Source organism: Leucopleurus acutus (assembly GCF_964270905.1).
Source record: "Leucopleurus acutus genome assembly, chromosome: 4".
In the NCBI taxonomy this organism is placed as follows: Eukaryota; Metazoa; Chordata; class Mammalia; order Artiodactyla; family Delphinidae; genus Leucopleurus; species Leucopleurus acutus.
The window spans coordinates 121,745,574-121,765,392 of record NC_139146.1 but is presented as its reverse complement, the minus strand read 5'-3'; the positions used below and the strand labels follow the sequence as shown (position 1 = coordinate 121,765,392).

Here is a 19,819-nt window from a genome sequence, read left to right as displayed (position 1 = left end):
TAACATTCCTCAGGCCTTTTTCTTTAGGAGTTCTTATTTTAAAATTAGTTCCCAAATAATGAAACACAACTATAAGTGTATTACATAATCAAAATGTTACATGGAAACAGGATAATTGCTAAAACACTACTATCCTATTACTTGTACTCATTGATTATTTAACATAAAGTGCTGGGAAAACTGGATAACTACTGTGTTAAAAATAAGATGAGTAAGAGGTACAAACTATATGTATAAAATAAGGTACAAGGATATATTGTACAACACGGGGAGTATAGCCAATGTTTTATAATAACTGTAAATGGAGTATAACCTTTAAAAATTGTGAATCAGTATATTGTACAACTGTAACATATAATATTGTACAGCAACTATACATCAATAAAAAAAGATATCTGTCTTCTCAGTACCAAAAAATTCCAGATGGAAATAGATTTGTGAAAAACATAAAACTCGAAAAAATACCTGTAAATATTTATGGACTGTTAGAATGATTCCCATTTCAAGCATAGCACCTAAGGCAGAAGTCATAAGGAAAAAGATTGATTGGATTATATAAAAGTCCATAGGGAGTGAATAAAATTTTGAAGCATACTTATAAAAGAGAAGTTTTGAAATGTATATATGACAAATGACTAATATTCTAAATGTCTGAGGAGTTCTTACAAATGAGAAAAAAAGTCATAGAAAGAGTTCTTAGAAGAAATAAACGTAGTCTAAAATTTATGAATGATTCAATCATATTAGTAACAAGTAAACTAAAACAATGAGATATTTCATACATTGAATTGGCAGATTTTTCTTAAGATAACATTCAGAATATGGCACAAATATTGTAAGCAGATCAGAAATGGACAATTTAGTAGTATGTATCCAAATTGTACTTATCCTTTGAAACAGCATTTCTGTTTTTAGGAATTTATCTCTAGGAAATAATAGAGAATGTAAACAAAGATTCTCCTACAACAAAGTTCACTACTGTGTTTGTAATGGCAGACTATTGGAAGCAATCTAATTTTTCAACAAAGTGGTGAGATTTCAGTGTTATTACATTTCTATAAAATATCATTTCAAAATGATTTAAATAGGAAATGAAAAAACTTCAGTTAAGCTCATAGTAAATACTAACATTGATTTGTTTACTCTCCTTCAATTTTCTCACTGGTAAATTGTGGATAATAATAGTATCAACTCATAGGGGCATTGGGACAATCGAGTGAGTTAATATATGAAAAGCACTTAGAATAGTGCCTGACACGATAACTGTAGTTAACAATATTGTGTTGTATATTTGAAAGTTGCTAAGAGAGTAGATCTTAAAAGTTCTCATCAGAAAGAAAAAAAATTTGTAATTATATGAGGTGATGAATAGCTTACTAAAACTGTGCTAATCGTTTCACAATATATACATATATCAAATCATAATGTTGCATACCTTAAACTTATACAACATTGTATGTCAATAAAATTGGAAAAAAAGGGACTCTTAGACCAAAAAAAACGTATAGTGCCTGATACATAGTAAGTGCTAGGTGATGTTTGCTATTAGCCTCATTAATTCACAAAATGCTTCTGAAATGTGAGATAATACAGAAAAATCATAGTTTATGGTATAATACATTATAGATACATGTATAAAAGATTTGACTCTAACTTGGAAGAAGAAAATTGCCTGACCTTAAGAAATTGGCCTAGATTGAAAGTAAGTGACAAAGGATTACACTGCTAAAACAAATACACTAAACTTGTCTGGAGTTTTTATCCCTGCTATACAGCATGTACTCAATGCTGATCTCAGGCTAATTTTGATATTAAACTGAGTCTCTCTTTGTTTTGTTTTGAACAGGTTGGCTCAAAGCTAATCTCTTGTCACAAACTGGTATTGGCTTGTGTTATTCCCTACTTCAGAGCTATGTTTCTCTCTGAAATGGCTGAAGCCAAGCAAACACTGATTGAGATCAGAGATTTTGATGGTGATGCAATAGAAGACTTGGTAAAGTTTGTCTATTCTTCACGACTCACTTTGACTGTTGACAATGTCCAGCCTCTCTTATATGCAGCCTGTATTCTACAGGTTGAACTGGTGGCTAGAGCTTGTTGTGAATACATGAAGTTACATTTTCATCCCTCCAATTGTCTGGCAGTAAGAGCCTTTGCAGAAAGTCACAATCGAATAGACTTAATGGACATGGCGGATCAGTATGCCTGTGAGCATTTTCCTGAAGTGGTGGAGTGTGAAGACTTTGTAAGTGTGTCACCCCAGCATCTCCATAAGCTTTTGTCCTCCAGTGATCTAAATATTGAGAATGAAAAGCAGGTCTATAGTGCAGCCATCAAGTGGCTTCTTGCCAATCCTCAGCATCATTCCAAATGGTTGGATGAAACACTTGCACAGGTAGGGATGAATAAGATTGTGTATAGAAATGAAATGATATGGAAGCAAATCAGCATGTTCCATTTATCATAAAAAGTGTAGATTATCTGTTGATGTAATATGATGTGAAAATGGCTTTGACTCTTTCCTACTTACTAAATCATTTAAGGATAAGTCTGAATATGTCTTATTTGAATTAGAAAGATCATTACTTGCTTTTTAACCTGAATATTTTAAAAATCCCTTTGAGATATCTTTAGATATCATCTAAAGCAATCTAAATTGCTTTAGAACTTGGCACATTGAGCTTCATTCAGATTTTAGAAGGTAAATGAGTTTTAAAAAGAGAACATGCTGCAGTGAAAGTAGAGAATGAACTGTCCAATTGCAACTTAAATTTTATATCTGCAACTATTCACAATCTTAGGTTCGTTTGCCGCTGTTGCCGGTTGATTTTCTTATGGGTGTTGTGGCAAAAGAACAGATTGTCAAACAAAATCTAAAATGTAGAGATTTATTGGATGAAGCAAGAAATTACCACCTTCACTTGAGTAGCAGAGCAGTACCTGACTTTGAATACTCCATTCGGACTACCCCAAGGAAACATACTGCTGGTAATTAAATTACTCATTTTATCAACTCTGCTCTAAGGAATTTTGTTGTATTTGAGGGTTGGTTATGTTTGCTGAAACCTAATTGTAAGATAATTAGTATCTGATTGTCTTAAAGTAATAATTGGCAAGTAAGGTTATATATGAATTCTTACTGTGCATGATTTCAGATAGTTTTACCAATAAGCCAATTTTTTAAAAAGCTGTACCAAGACTTATACACTCTGGAGAGCCTGCTGAAATATCTTTTCTTTGGGGGTCTTTTTGATTCTTCTAGGCAGAATTAGATCCTCTGTCATTTTTGCTTAAATGACACTTGCTTTTCACATCTTACTATGTTGCATTGAAATTTATTTGACATGTTTTGAGCCCTTCAGAGACAGGTAGGTATCTTAATAACTTTGTATCCCTGGTACCAAACATGGAGCTTAACACATACTGCATATTTAAATGTTTATTTTTGCATTTTATCACATCAAAAGAAAGGTACTTAATACATCTAATGTTAATAGTATAACAGACCACATTAAACTCTTAGAATATAAAGCTCTTATACTTGAGGAGGCATGCATTTTCGCCTTTATTTGCCATAATTTACAGACTTCCATGTTTTCCCAAGAAAATAGTTTTATGTTCACTTATGTTACTCTTTAAAAAGAATATATTCGTGGGATAAGGGAGAATAAATGTGGTCAGTGAATTCTGGAATCAGTACTCTGAACACAGACTTCCTGTACATCTGCTGTGACCTAATGTGGTTATTAAAAAAAGAGATCCGTGGAATAGCCTAAAAACAACAAAAGGCAGTACATGGTAATGAATAGTGGGACTTTATCTAGATAGTATAAAGAAAATTTGAATGTTGTAGATCTGCCTATGAAGAAGTAGTTCTTCTAAATAGTTTAACATGAAAAGGATGGCTTATTTTTCTTTTATAGGTTGGTTTCAAGTATTAAATTTTTGAAGTGTAGATTTTTTTAGTTGTGAATCCTGTTTTAAGAAGTCAAGGTATTTAATTCTTCAGATTGAGACTTGAATTCAAAGATTTTGGCAGTCTAGGTTATATGCCAAATGTATTAGACCCTCATATACATGATCTCTTACATGATTGCAAGAACTTTATGAAGTAGGTTTTAGTGAAGGATTTGATCCTTATTGTGAGAAAGGTGGTGTTATTCCATTTTATGGATGAGGAAGCTAAGAATCAGAGTGAAAGGATGCCCAAGGCTACACAGAACAGTGGAGAAAGGATTTGTGTCGTGATCTTTTTACTTCATTTTAATTTTTTTCCTTCCATGTCATGTCCCTAGGTGACCTATGTAGCTGAAATATTAGGGTCCACTTAAATAAAATCTAATCAATAATTGGGATTACATTCTGGGATTATAATTCCAGCTGTGCCATAAAACATCTGTAATTTGGGGCAGATTTCTTAATCTCTGAAGGCTTCAGTTTATAAATAATTTTGACTGCAGGATCTTTAACATCTCTTTCAACCTTAATTATTTCATTTAATTTAATTCTTTAATTCTTTTTAATTTTCAACTTTAATTCAACTTTCAACTTTAATTTAATTCTTTAATTTAATTCTTTTTAGTTCTTTCAACTTTAATTCTCTGACTTAAAACATTGAATTGGTTGGAAAAGATAGCACAGGCAGTTCTGGTCATTCATGTATGTAGTCATTCAGCAAACATATATTAAGTGCCTACTATGTGCCGGGTTCTGGGTTAGGCATTAGAAATGCAAACACACAAATAGACTACAGCCGTTCCTATTTTGAGAGAACTTTCAGTCTGATCTAGGGAAATAGACATATGAATAAGTAAATGCCATAAAGTATTAAAGGTACTTTGATATAATCAAAAGGTATAGTGGGAAGCAAAAAGAGTGGTTATTTTTACTTTGGAAGGGACAGAGGTTTTATAGGGAAAATAACCCCCAGTCTTAGTTTTGAATAATAAATAGATGTTTTTCTGGGTGCCAGTTAGAGAAAAGGGTATTCAGTTTATTTTACATTTATTGAATGTTTAGTACACGCCAGGCACTGTACTCGTCTTTATTAGTGCATAAACGCTTAACACACTATCTTAATCTTGCTTAGACTCTGGTGACAGATATCAGCATAATAGATCATTTCAATACTGTATGTTACATGAATGAGAGTTACCAAAAGTTGTTACCAGAACATTGAGGATGATCACTATATGGGTGATGCAGGAGCTTAAACATTAAAGGAAAGACAGGGAGAAAATCACGTTGGACAATGCAAGGCCTTTATGCTCTACTAAGGCTTTATCCTGTAGAGCAGTGGTTCTCATAGTGTGAAGCAAGTGGTGGCCTCTTGACCAGCAGCATGACCATTCACTTGGGAAGTTTTTAAAAATTCAAAATTTTGGACCTACCCCAAACCAACTGAATCAAACTCTTGGTGGGGGAGGGGTCAGGCCCAGCAATCTGTGTTTTATAAAATAGCTCCTCTGGTGATTCTGAATCAGAATAAAGGTGTTTTTTTTTCCTTTTTTTTAATTTGGCTGAGTCGGGTCTTAGTTGTAGCACACGGGATCTTTGTTGAGGCATGCAGGATCTTTTAGTTGCAGCATGTGGGATCTAGTTCCCTGACCAGGGTTCGAACCCAGGCCCCCTGCATTGGGAGCATGGAGTCTTAACCACTGCGCCACCAGGGAAGTCCCCAGAATAAAGTTTTGATTTGTTAAGAAAAATTGTGGTAAAACACATATACCATAAAAATCACCATTTTAACCATTTTTATATGTACAATTTAGTGGCATTCAGTAAAATTTTTAAGAACTACTGATACAGGTAATGAAAAGCTGTTGAAAGAGCCTTTTAATTAGATTATTCAGTTGACAGTCTGAAAGCAAAAGAGTACTAAGTGATAAGAGAGAACAAGATTTTGCAGTAATAGCTGATGAGGGCCTGAACTAACAGTGGCTGTGGGAATAGCGAGGGAGAGAAAGGATACCTCAGGGAAGGACGAAGGTCTTTAGGTGGGTGAGGAAGGGAGATCTTTTATGATGGGTTTGAGGTGCCTCTGGGACATCAAGTGGAAATGTGGCTTAGAAGTGTAGATTGGAAGGCATTATGATACAGATGGAATTTTAAGTAAAGGGATTGAACTTTTCCTGTGTAAGCATGAAGTATGTGAGAAGTAGGCTGAGAATGAAACAGAAAACAGAAAAGAGAGAAATGATTGGAGACAAAAGGAGACTTTGATATTATGGAAATCAAGAGTTAAGGAGTTTCCAAAAAAACTAGGGTGATCAGTATATCAAATGTTGTAATTGTATTCAGTCAGAAATTAACTTTATGAGTTTGTTGGATTTTGTCATGACCTTACTAGCAAGAGCAATTTTTCAGGGTGGGTGAGGAACTCAACCGTATTATAGTGGAATGTTAACAAGCTGAGATAACTGATGTATTCTATTCTTTGAAAAGTTCAAATGAGGGGGAAAAAAAGAAAATTAGATTTTTAGTGGTATAATGACGTTAAATGCTATCCAAATAATTTTTTTTTTCCTGTTAATCAAAATTTTGAGTTCGTAAGTTTTTTTCCACACTTATTTATCTTTTTTTTTTTTTTAGTTAGGGGGAATTTCCTGGCAGTCCAGTGGTTAGAACTCCATGCTCTCACTGCCATGGGCCTGGGTTCAATTCCTGGTCAGGGAACTAACATCCCACAAGCCATGTGGTATGGCCAAAAAATAAAAAATAAAAATAAAATTAGCTGTTAAAAAAAAAAAAAAAGGGAGCTGTGATTTTAACCTCTATTTTGTGGCTTTACCTTTAGGTGTGCTATTTTGTGTAGGTGGTCGAGGTGGATCGGGTGACCCCTTTCGCAGTATCGAATGCTATTCTATCAACAAAAACAGTTGGTTCTTTGGACCAGAAATGAACAGTCGAAGGCGACATGTGGGTGTAATCTCAGTGGAAGGTGGGTCTGCTTTTGTGTTAAATCACATCGTGTCACCACAATGGTCTTTTAAATATCTGAACTTTGAGAATTTCTTTCTATAAGAAAATTCCTACATTATAAAATATGTTTCAATATATCAGATTATTTGGTGAATGTTTACTTGCTTTATGCCCATAGATGCTCAGTGTACAATCTCTTGCATATGGATGCTTAACAGGAGATGAGTATTAAGGAAAAGGGAGTTAAACTATTCTGAGTTACATTTACAAAATAACCAAACTAAAGAAAAATATTTATTGAACACAAATAATAAATATATGTTAACTTTTTTCTATACCTAATTATTATTATTGAAATGAGGTTTTTTACCTGGTTACTAAAAATGAATTAATTGCAGAACCATGGATAAATTGTTAGGAGAATTAAAAAGTCACTTTTCTTCCAGTTATAGAAGTATAAATGCTTTGGGGAGAAATAAGAAAACATATTTTAATAAAAAACAAAAATCATCCGTAACCCAGACACCTAAATAGTCACAGTTACCATTTTGGTATGTTAATAGTTCCAATTTTTATTTGTTTCATTTAGAAAAGGTTTGATATATTAAGAGTTTTATATTTTCTTTATATAAGAGCATTTTTTCATTTTATTAAACATTCTTTGCAAGGATGATTAGTGATTTCATCTACTAAGTAATAAAAAGTTGGGAAACCTAAGGGCAGGATAATGTTTGAACATTTAAATAACTTGTAAAACAGCGTGTTTCAGGCATTTTATTAAGCAGAAGCTTACATTTATTTTCATTTGACTACTGAAGTGACTTGATCATAACGTTGAACAGAAGAATATTTGTTGAAAGTTAATTTATTGTGCTATTTTAATTATATATTGATTATATATAAATTTATTTACTTGGAAACAAATGAAAATACTTCTTTACTTTACAGGTAAAGTGTATGCAGTGGGTGGACATGATGGAAATGAACATTTAGGTAGTATGGAGATGTTTGATCCTCTCAATAATAAATGGATGATGAAGGCATCAATGAACACAAAGAGGTAGATGAGCATGGACATTTATTTTGATTTGTTGGTGGAAAATAAAGAAAGCTTCCTATAACTGAAAGGGCTGATTTTTTACTCTACATTTTTAGAAACTTTAAATACCTTCCTAAACACATTTTGTTAAAGCATCCAATGTGATGCTTCGTTATAACTTTCAAAATTTTCCTGAGAATTAAGAATAGAATCATGTCTTTGAGTATGATAATGATTGTCATAGTTTTGACTCATACCTGAGCATTTATTTAACTTTTTATTTTGAAATAATTTAAAATTTTCAGAAAAGTTTCAAAAATAGTTGCGTTCCTATGTACTAGTGGTGCTCAACTGAAGATAATTTTGCACATGGGGATACGTTGACATCTAGTTTTCTATTCTTGATTAATTTAACATAGTATTTTTAACTGAGTTTTCTTGTGTGTTAGAAGTATGAAAACTTAGATGAAAATGTGAAGAGAGTTCGGCTGAAAAGAGATTTTTGGCCTTTTTTTCACTCATGAGGAGAAAGCATCTTAGTGGAGAAAACCTAGCCTTAAAATACACTACTTATCTATAAATGACATTTTAATACTTCAGTAGGGCTTGATTTATGCTACATGGTAACTACAAACAGTTTAAATTCTAACACATGAATTAAAATAGGGGAGAAAATCCTTAAGTACATTTTTAATCTTTATACTCTTGCCTCCTTATCATGCTAAGCTGGTTTTTAGCTGAGAATTGAGTGAAACTTGTCTAACAAAATAGCAGTTGAATTTCTTTAATCTTCTAAAATATACTCTGAGCACTACAATAGCTTTCAACTGTATAAAAAATAATAGAACTGCATTTATTTTCTCAGGTTATTTGTTTTTATAATTTGTATCCCCCCAAATCATTGTTTCAGTGTGTATTCCAAAATAATATTCATATGTTAAATACCTGGTTTTCTGTTTTTCCCCCTTTTTCTTTTTCATCTTTTCACTAAAATGGATACTGATGTTTGTTCAAGGTATGGTTTTATTGAAACCCATCATCCTAACAGAGCATCTCTAGGGGTTGATTTATTTATTCAGCAAATACTGGTTAAGTGCCCATTACAGGATATACCAAGTGCTGAAGATAACAGCAATAAATAAGACAGTCAGGGTCCCTACCTCCATAGAGCTTACATTCTAAAAGGCAAGATAGAAATAAAGACATAATTACAAGGGTAGTAATGCTAGCACTAGCGTAAGTAAAGAATGCTTGAGAGTGGAGTCCCATTTAACCTAAGGTCTGAAGGAACAAAAGAATTTAGACTCATTAAGTGGTGGCTGGTGGGTGGTGTAAGGTTGGTGGATGGAAAGAGATGAAGAGCCTTTGAAAATCTGGAGATGAATGAGAGCAGAGAACATGAAAGAAGTCCCATGTGGCTGACAGATCAAAGGGGGGGGGTGGATAGTGTCAACAGACAGCTGAAATAGCAGGCAAAAAATAAGGGCCTTTCAAGTTTGCCAAGATTTTTTAATCTGGTGCGCTTTGAAATACACACACGTTTTTTTTTTTGATAGTAGGGGAGTGATAGAATCAGATTTCTCTTTTCAAAGATCCTCTGCTATGAAATGGAGAATGTATTTGAGGAAGACCAGAGTGAAAACAGTCTGGGAAACCAAAAGGGTTATTGTAATATTTTTAGTCGAAGAAATAACGGTGGCTTGGACTAAAGTGGTAGAAGTTGAGGTAGAGGAAAGAGGACATATTTGAGAGAGTTCAGAAGTGTACAATCAACAAGAGTTTATAATAATTAGATGTGGGAAGTAAAAAGAACAATAAGGAAGAGGCTAAGATGATCCTTAAGTTTCTGGCTTAAACAACTGGATGTAGATAGTGGTGTGACTTTCTGCATTAGGAAGAACAAGACGGTGTACAGGATAAAGTTTTTGTTTGTCTTCTAATGGTTATATTAGTTTTCTCTTGCTGTGTAACCAATTATGACAAACTTAGAAGCTTAGAACAACATCCATTAATTAGTTCACAGTTCCACAGGTCAGAAGTCCAGGAACTGTAACTGAGTTTTCCACTTAGGCTCCACAAGACCAAAATCAAGGTGTAGGCTGTAGGCTCTAATGGAGGCTCTGGGGAAGAAACTACTTCCAAGGTCATTTAGGTTATTGATAGAATGCAGTTCTTTGTGATTGAAGGACTGAGTTTCTTGTTTTTACTGGCTGTAGGCCAGGGATCACTCTCAGCTCCTAGAAGCCATTCTGAGGCCCTTTCCAAGTGCTCCCCTCAATCTTCAAACTAGCAGCGACTTGCAGAATCCACCACGTTCTTTGAGTTTCTGACCTGTCTTCTGCTACCAGCTGGAGAAACCTCTCTGCTTTTATAGGGCTTACGTGGTTAGATTAAGCTCATTCAGGTAATCTCCACTTTGCCATGTAACGTAGTACAATCATAGGAGTAAAACCAGAGGGTGAATATTGTGGAGGAAGACATCTTAAAATCTGCCTAGCACAGGGAGGTAGACAGTAAGTTTCACTTAGATTAAAGTTAAGGTTGAAGATCCAGACACACAGATTTGAAGTAGAAGCTGTATATATATCTGGAAATACATATTAGAGTTATAAATCTATGGAAAGAATGAAATTGCCTACAGAGAGAGTATAGGGTGATAAGAGGCCTTAGGGAACTTCATAATTCAGTGACAGAATAGAGAAGAAGGCACTGGTAAAGGAAGCTGAAAAGTACCAGCCAGAGATGTAATGGAGGAGGAAACTCAAACATGTGATGTCACAAAAATCAAGAGAGTTTTGAGGAGTAAGAAATAATCAATAGTGTCTTATGGTCTTGTGATTTAGGGAGTGGAGGGAGGGGGGAATTATATGGTATACTCACTTCTGCCACGATATAACACTCGTATATTCTAGCGTGTACACGCATGTGTTCACCCACACCTGAAAGTTTTTATAACCACAGTATTTTGTAAGTCATTGCTTTATGCTCAAGGGAAAAGAAGTTAAGGACACAAAATGAATGACAACATTATCCTTAAGAATTCTTTCCTAGGATACTCTTTTGGTAAACTGAGAGTTATAATCTCAGTAGAGCAGCAGTTCTCTCCAGAAATAATAATAGCTAATACACAGCACTGAATATGGGCTAATCACTGTTCTTGGTGCATTACCTATATTGACAAATTAATATCAGTTGTGTCTACTGCTTTCTCAAATGGGTGACAGATGAAGAAGCAAGGTAGTAAAGGTTTAAGCAATACACATTATCCAAAGTATATACCAGGTCAGTGACAGATTAGAATAGTTCAACTTTTGATTGCTGCAGTGTGTTTTTTAAGAAATTGATATAATTTTTTTTTCAGTCACCATTATGATGAATTAGCTTTTAACACGGGCTAAGTCTCTTCTGTTCCAAGATAAATAGATGCCCTTCAGAAGTTAAGCAATGTGATATAAAGCTTGTAATATAAAATTGATGTTCTTTTGTGTGATGTAATGAAACACTGCAACAAAATGTGCTCTGCAATTACGTGAATTTAGTAATGAGATTGACTTCTGACCTCTGTAGTAGACCATCTCTGTCAATTCATCAGTCTCTTAATTATGCAACTGAGTGTTTTACTAACTGAATGTTTTGGACTCCATTTATAGTATTTTGTTGGGTTTTCCTTTATTATTTCATTTAAGTTTAAAGTAACCTGTGTAGGCTATGCATTATAAAACTCCAGAGGGCACTGTTCACATAGACTTGCACAATTTGGCAACCCTGTAGCCATCTATTCAGAAGCTTTGATAAATCTAAAAATAACGGGAAAAAGCCACATTGACATTTAATGTGATAAATGGGTACATTAGCACAATTATTTTGCTACCCTTTTTCTGGAAACAAATGGAATGCTGAAGTGTCTTTTATTGTTTTTGCAGGCGAGGAATTGCCTTGGCCTCCTTGGGAGGCCCAATTTATGCAATTGGAGGGTTAGATGACAACACTTGCTTCAACGATGTTGAGAGATATGACATAGAATCTGATCAGTGGAGTACAGTGGCACCAATGAATACTCCCCGTGGAGGAGTTGGCTCTGTGGCTCTTGTGGTAAGTTATGTTGCAGCTTGCTCACTGGATTGCATTGCGTCACATACCTAACCAAATAAGGAAAGGTCTGATGTATTCATATTTCCAATATGCAGATATTGATTACACACCAGATTTTATTATATGAAATACTGCTCTCTTGCACATTCTGGTCTACCATTAGGACAGCATGTAAATCAATTCAAAATCTAATGTCTTGTGTTTTTTTTTCTTTCTTTATTTAGAACCATGTTTATGCAGTAGGTGGCAATGATGGAGTAGCTTCTCTATCTAGTGTGGAGAGGTATGATCCACATCTCGATAAATGGATAGAAGTTAAAGAAATGGGTCAGCGAAGAGCAGGCAATGGAGTTAGTGAGCTCCATGGTTGCTTATATGTTGTTGGTGAGTGGATATTTCTCTAGTTTAATTTTTTACAGGACATACAATGATAGTGTCAGTGACACAAATTTACATTGCATTTAGGCCCAAGTGGAATCAGTCCTAAGATTTGCTTTTGAATTCTTAAGATTCATATTCAAGCTTCTTTGTTTACATCTTCATCTTTCATGTTTAAAACTCTACCTCTGTATTTTTACTTTACTTTTCTTGTCTTCATTTCAAGGGAATTGTGTTGACTAAGCAAACCAATAGGTATTGCATATGCATGATGGCAGTTAGTGTCTCTGTATTGCCTTTTGACTTACTGTATAATAGAGTTGGAGGGGAATAGCCAAAGCAATCTTGAGAAAGAAAAATGGAGGAAAAACGGAGCTGGAGGAATCAGGCTCCTAGACTTCAAACTATACTACAAAGCTACAGTAATCAAGACAGTATGGTACTGGCACAAAAATAGAAATACAGATCAATGGAACAGAATAGAAAGCCCAGAGATAAATCTACACACATATGGTCACCTTATCTTTGATAAAGGAGGCAAGAATATACAGTGGAGAAAAGACAGCCTCTTCAATAAGTGGTGCTGGGAAAACTGGACAGCTACATGTAAAAGAATGAAATTAGAACGCTCCCTAACACCATACACAAAAATAAATTCAAAATGGATTAAAGACCTAAATGTAAGGCCAGACACTATTAAACTCTTAGAGGGAAACATAGGCAGAACACTCCATGACATAAATCACAGGAAGATCCTTTTTGACCCACCTCCTAGAGAAATGGAAATAAAAGCAAAAATAAACAAATGAGACCTAATGAAACTTTAAAGCTTTTGCACAGCAAAGGAAACCATAAACAAGACCGAAAGACAACCTTCAGAATGTGAGAAAATATTTGCAAATGAAGCAACTGACAAAGGATTAATCTCCAAAATTTACAAGCAGCTCATGCGGCTCAATCTCAAAAAAACAAACAACCCAATCAAAAAGTGGGCAGAAGACCTGAATAGACTTCTCTCCAAAGAAGATATACAGATTGCCAACAAACACATGAAAGAATGCTCAATGTCATTAATCATTAGAGAAATGCAAATCAAAACTACAATGAGATATCATCTCATATCATCATGATGGTCAGAATGGCCATCATCAAAACATCTACAAACAATAAATGCTGGAGAGGGTGTGGAGAAAAGGGAACCCTCATACACTGTTGGTGGGAATGTAAATTGATACAGCCACTATGGAGAACAGTATGGAGGTTCCTTAAAGAACTAAAAATAGAACTACCATATGACCCAGCAATCCCACTACTGGGCGTATGCCCTGAGAAAACCATAATTCAAAAAGAATCATGTACCACAGTGTTCATTGCAGCTCTATTTACAATAGCCAGGACATGGAAGCAACCTAAGTGTCCATCAACAGATGAATGGATAAAGAAGATGTGGCACATATATACAATGGAATATTACCCAGCCATAAAAAGAAACGAAATTGAGTTATTTGTAGTGAGGTGGATGGACCTAGAGTCTGTCATACAGAGTGAAGTAAGTCAGAGAAAAAGAAATACCGTATGCTAACACATATATATGGAATCTAAGGGAAAAAAAAAAAAAAAGTCATGAAGAACCTAGGGTCAAGACAGGAATAAAGACACAGACCTACTAGAGAATGGGCTTGATACGGGGAGGGAGAAGGGTAAGCTGTGACAAAGTGAGAGTGTGGCATGGGTGTATATACACTACCAAACGTAAAATAGCTAGCTAGTGGGAAGTAGCCGCATGGCACAGGGAGATCAGCTCGGTGCTTTGTGACCACCTGGAGGGGTGGGATAGGGAGGGTGGGAGGGAGGGAGATGCAAGAGGGAAGTGATATGGGAATATATGCATAGGTATAACTGATTCACTTTGTTATAAAGCAGAAACTAACACACCATTGTAAAGCAATTATATTCCAATAAAGATGTTAAAAAAAAAACTTAAAAGAGTTCTTGATAAGAGAGTGGGATATTGTTAGCACTTAAACATCTACAAGTAATAGAAGTAATACTGAGTATTTCAGTGCTTATGTGTATTGAAGAAAAGAAATAACATAATTTTCACAGCAGCTCTTTGAGGTAGTGAGAGACTGAGAGAGTGAATAATATAGTCACAGGCCTAAATAAGTTGACAAGGCTGGAATTTGAAGCAGGGTCTGTGAGAACCCAGAGTTCTTACACTTAAACCATTGCTACCTCTCTCAGCTCCCTATCTAGCACAGGCATTGACATATGTTATATCTCAACAGGAGTATCATTGTTGCTGTTACTTCTTAAATCTTCTGGGCACTTATAGTAGAACAGACATGGTAAAAATAAGACTGACTCAGGTAGAACCTTAAAATAAAAACCCTCTTGTCATTCAAGTTCTACTTAAAACAGGTACAACTGATTTGAATAAGAAAACTTTGAAGGTAACTGTATGTACAGGAAGCTAATTGCATCCTCCCTTTTCTGTTCCTCTGCTTTGAGTTCTTTGTTCAAAATTTATATGCATTAGCTAGGGAAATGATAGGGAGCCCATGAAAAAGAGGGCCGTGAAAAATATAACTACCCTGTATTAAAAACTTAATCTCTTCTACATTAGCATTAGCAATAATTAAAAGTAGAGCCTTTGTTACAGTGAAAAAATGTTTTTTATCATGGTTGTGGTGGTGATAACACTATTACATTTGTTAAAAGTCACTGAATTATGAACTAAGATCAGTGAATTTTATTTTTTAATTAATTAATTCTTGGCTGCATTGATTCTTTGTTGCTGTGCGCGGGCTTTCGCTAGTTGTGTCTAGCGGGGGCTACTCTTTGTTGTGGTGCGCGGGCTTCTCAGTGCTGTGGCTTCTTTTCTTGTGGAGCACAGGCTCTAGGCGCATGGGCTTCAGTAGTTGTGGTGCATGGGCTCAGTAGTTGCGGCTCGCGGGCTCTAGAGTGCAGGCTCAGTAGTTGTGACTCACGGGCTTAGTTGCTCCACGGCATGTGGGTTCTTCCCGGACCAGGGCTCGAACCTGTGTCCCCTGCATTGGCAGGCGGATTCTTAACCACTGCACCACCAGGGAACTCCCGATCAGTGAATTTTACCTCAATTGATTTAATAAAATTAAACCCATTAGAGAAGTTAACTTTGTTGATTTTTTTTTTTTAACCTGACCTTGTTTCTAAATAGACTGTCATAATATCAACACTTCTGTCCTCAGGAAAATAGGCTTAGTCATCAGGGAGACCTATTACTCATGTAGACTGAGGTGGAGCCTAAAAAGAGACACATATATTTTTAAAGGAAAGAGCACTGTTAAAATAGCAGTCTCTGTGTTTAACAATCAGGAACATAATAAGTAACATTGTTAAGATGATCTGTAGAGAGGACTGTCGTCATCTAGAATAGGGAGCATGAAGATGTAGTTTTGGCAAAAATTGGTAAGAATTCAGTCATAGTCCACCATCTCTGTAATTATGATTACAATTATAGTACTAAGGGAAACAGTTGGAAAACTTTGACATATCTAAATGAGTCAAGTGACTTAGTGTAGTTTATTCTCTTCTCAAGCCTTCTTACTGTTTAAAAATCTAATATATGCATGTACACACAAAGAGAAGGAATCTCAGTACTTTCTTGCTTGTCTCTAGGAAGCTAGGAAAATTATATGAATGTCCGTGGGTTTTTTTTCTCCTAAATTATCTGCTTAAATATAGGGACTTTAGTTTTTCTCACTTTAAGATTTTTAATCCTAATATTGAGGAAAATACTATTTAAATTATCTTGAATTGTAGTAAATGTATAATAGGAGTTGGTAGTAGTGATAGATGTTGGGGTTTTCTAAAATGTTTTGAAAAGATTGGTTTGTAGAAGCTATTGAATTGAAATTTAATGGTTAATTTCTATGAAACATAATGCTATTTTAAAAATCTTTCTTTATATAGGTGGTTTTGATGATAATTCTCCTCTGAGTTCAGTTGAGCGGTATGATCCTCGAAGCAACAAGTGGGATTATGTAGCAGCCCTTACCACTCCCAGGGGTGGAGTGGGGATCGCAACAGTGATGGGCAAAATCTTTGCAGTTGGTGGTCATAATGGCAATGCATACTTAAATACAGTAGAAGCATTTGATCCAGTGCTGAATAGGTAATTTTTATTTCCTTTACACTTTAATGGGATCTTCCAGTAACAGATTATTCCGGAGTGCTAAAATGCTGCTACATGTAGTTAATAGAAAACTTTGGGGATAGCTTACTATCTTTCAAAACCAGTCCCATAATAGGGATTTTTTTGTTTTGTCTTTTGAGTAAAGTAAATCATGATTTGTTTTAAGATAACATCCTTTCTCCTCTATCTTTTCAGGTGGGAGCTTGTTGGATCTGTGTCTCACTGCAGAGCTGGAGCAGGTGTAGCTGTGTGTGCCTGTTTAACTAGCCAAATTCGAGATGTAGGTCATGGATCCAGTAATGTGGTTGACTGTATGTGACTTGAACTCCAGCCACCAACAATTTAATAACATCTGATAGGCAAGAAAGACTACCAGTATTTTGTAATGGCCACCTTTGAACAATTTTAACTACTACTAGAGTCTCATTTAGATGTAAACTGTTGTATTGTGACTAAGTGCAACTTTTGAAATGGTAGCTGAAACTACTAGTAATAAAGTTCATACTTCCCACTTTAACAAATAATGAAGTAGGGAAGGAAGACACTCTAACCTGAAACCATCTCTCCTCCAAAAAAAAAGTGTTTAAAGGAGTGCCAAAACCTTGAAATTCCTTTTTTAAAAAAGTGTGTATGAATCAAAATGTAAAATGAAGTCATTTGCTGAGCTTTACCTTTTGCCTAAAGGTGTTAACCTTAGGCAGTGGATTTTTCCTAGAGGGGAGATTGGAACCTATTCATCAACACAAGGATATCAGGACACATAACAGACCTGCTCCATTTGAAGATCTTTTCTATTTGGTGCTGATGAATTTATGCCTTGCTTTTTCTAGGTGTTGAGTTTTCAATTCCTTGGCTATTACAGAAATAGGAAAAATGTTTCATCTTTCTGAGTGCCCTTTAGTTGTGTTTTCAGAAGCTTATAGGAATGCTGTGGGAAGCCCTTAATTTCAGTTTGAATTGTTAGGACACCAAAAGATCTAACTGAACTAATTCCCTCTGAACGAATCTGCAGTTTTATTTTTTCATTGCATGCCGAAAGGATTTGTTTCATAATCAAAAATTGAACCAGGGGGGATATTAGAGAAGAAGGCTTTAAAGTCGACATTATTCTAGTGCCCATTTGAGAGCCTTGAGAGGGAATGGTGTCCATTACATGACTCCCTAATGAGGAGACTCCAAAAATATGTTTAACACTCTTCTTTGATTTAGTCATTTCATTTTGAACCCAAGATTTATTATCTTTCTATTTTGTTATTTGCCACCATCATAGTTTTTCTAAACTGTACAGAGTCTGGATTTATTTATTTTCAGTAAATGAATGCATTTTTACAAAAACCCTTTATAGATTGTAGTTGAACTGTTGAATACTTCAAGTCCATCATTACCAATAAAAGATATTGTAAAAACAGAAAGATTGAAACTGTTTTTCCTGTAATATTTAATTCTCTCCAGTATATTTATTGAACTTTAATTGAAAATATTTCTTTAGATTACTTTAAAGCCCAGGATATTGATATATCTACTGATCTAACAGCTCTTCATGGTTTTAGCAGCATTATAAAGTGGCTTATTTGTTATATGTGTTATATATTTTTATAAATATTTATGAAGAATATTAAAATATTATATTTTGTATTTGCAGTGCAAGTTTGGTACCTCTCTTTTAGGACTTCCTAAATTTTCCTTTAGTCATGCCTTAGAATTTAGTATAGTTTACTGCTGTCAGTCATCTTGTTCACAAGGAAGCTGGGGCAGTGAAGAACACTACTCCCATCTGTCCAGCCCTGAAGCTCATTGCCTAGTAGCTGTGATGGTCCTTATTAAATGGCAACCTAGGCTTGTCAGTACAGTAAGGCAGAAGGCCACATTCCAAAAGCCAGTGCCTTGGATATATTAGATCAAAATAATAAGAAGAAAAAATTGTAAGTGGGCTCAGCTAGCAGATAAAGGTCTATCGTGAAGCAGATTTAAATGTCCCAGTTTTTTGCTCTCAGCCTGTGGGCAAGTCCATAAGTCATTGCTGGATCTGAACCAGTGTTCTCTTGTACAATTGTAACCGTATTTCAGTCAATCCCAAAAGCATTTAACTCCGTAGCACTCAGTGGACTGGCTACAACTGGCTGGATGTGGAGAATAAGGCTCAAAACCTGGCTTCAGCTATTTCTTATGTCTAATGGAGTTCTTGTATTATAATGCTTGTCTAGGTATGGTTACTAGTGTGTTACATGTATTTTTGTGGGGGAGGGGATCTTTTATTCTTTCTAAGATTATTTAAAATGTTTTTTTCTTTAACATATTTCTGCCTTTGTCATGTGTATAGCATTGAGGAACATGAAGGTGTTACATTTCCATTACTGGTTTTATCTATACAGTAGTCATCTAACATTACTAAGTTGGTACCCTAGCTACCTATAAAATATGAACTACTCATAAGGGAAGTAAAGTGAAGTAAATGGAACATGTGGCTGGCTGTTACATCATGTGTGGGTAGTCAGAAGCACAGCCTTGAAGGACCTGACAATGGTATGAAAAGATTAATAGTAGAGTCAATATGCACCGTCTCTTTATTAGAAACATATTCTTTGAGATATGAAATGTGAATCAGGCTGAAGGAATCATGCAACTGAAAGGTGATTATATTCACAGGAACAGAAGGATGAAATATTCAAAGAAGATGGCTACTTAATTGTGAGGCCTGTCCCTTTAACCTCAGATGTTAAGATCACCTACCAAAAAGACATAAAGTAGAGCTAAAATTCTAAATTATAAATGGAAAAAAGAAAAAGTAAAAATTTGCATATTTCTTTGAAAAGTATTTCTAGTTGCTTCTGTGTGATTCTCCTGAATAGTTATTAAAGCCACTGCTTTTACTGTGTTGTACTGCCACTTTAAAAACAAATTACTTGATACTGTTTTTGACTAATTTCACTATATTCTGTGTAACTAATTTATTTTTAAATGTTTGAATAAACTGTGTACTCTAAGGAGTATTATTCATTCTCTTAATTCCTAAATGCATTTTAAACTTACAGTGCTGTTAAATGCCTAGATAAGAGATTGTTGAAATTGCAGAAACTACTCTTGCAAATGGTACACTTGAGAGTTTTGTTTCTTTTTTCTCCATGTCTTATATCATAGAAAATGCATTTAGAATCTAATTCATGTCTTATTGGTTAAGAATGTTTTCTGTGGTTTCTCGTATCAGACTTCTA

The 19,819-nt window shown here is 34.9% G+C and overlaps 1 protein-coding gene across 2 annotated transcripts in view; it reads left to right on the top strand.

Moving 5' to 3' along the window:
• Positions 1-19,573, top strand: part of KLHL8 (kelch like family member 8) — a 28,438-nt gene extending 8,865 nt beyond the window's left edge. The window contains exons 2-9 of one of the 2 annotated variants that reach the window (XM_082838947.1): positions 1,847-2,395; positions 2,802-2,988; positions 6,797-6,940; positions 7,870-7,981; positions 11,884-12,052; positions 12,277-12,436; positions 16,385-16,586; positions 16,803-19,573. In XM_082838947.1, coding sequence (XP_082695073.1) covers positions 1,847-2,395; positions 2,802-2,988; positions 6,797-6,940; positions 7,870-7,981; positions 11,884-12,052; positions 12,277-12,436; positions 16,385-16,586; positions 16,803-16,926 — 1,647 coding nt within the window. In that variant the 3' untranslated portion in view covers positions 16,927-19,573. The remainder of the gene's footprint in view (positions 1-1,846; positions 2,396-2,801; positions 2,989-6,796; positions 6,941-7,869; positions 7,982-11,883; positions 12,053-12,276; positions 12,437-16,384; positions 16,587-16,802) is intronic. The other variant, XM_082838948.1, reaches the window with a different exon arrangement.
• Positions 19,574-19,819: the final 246 nt, after the last annotated feature.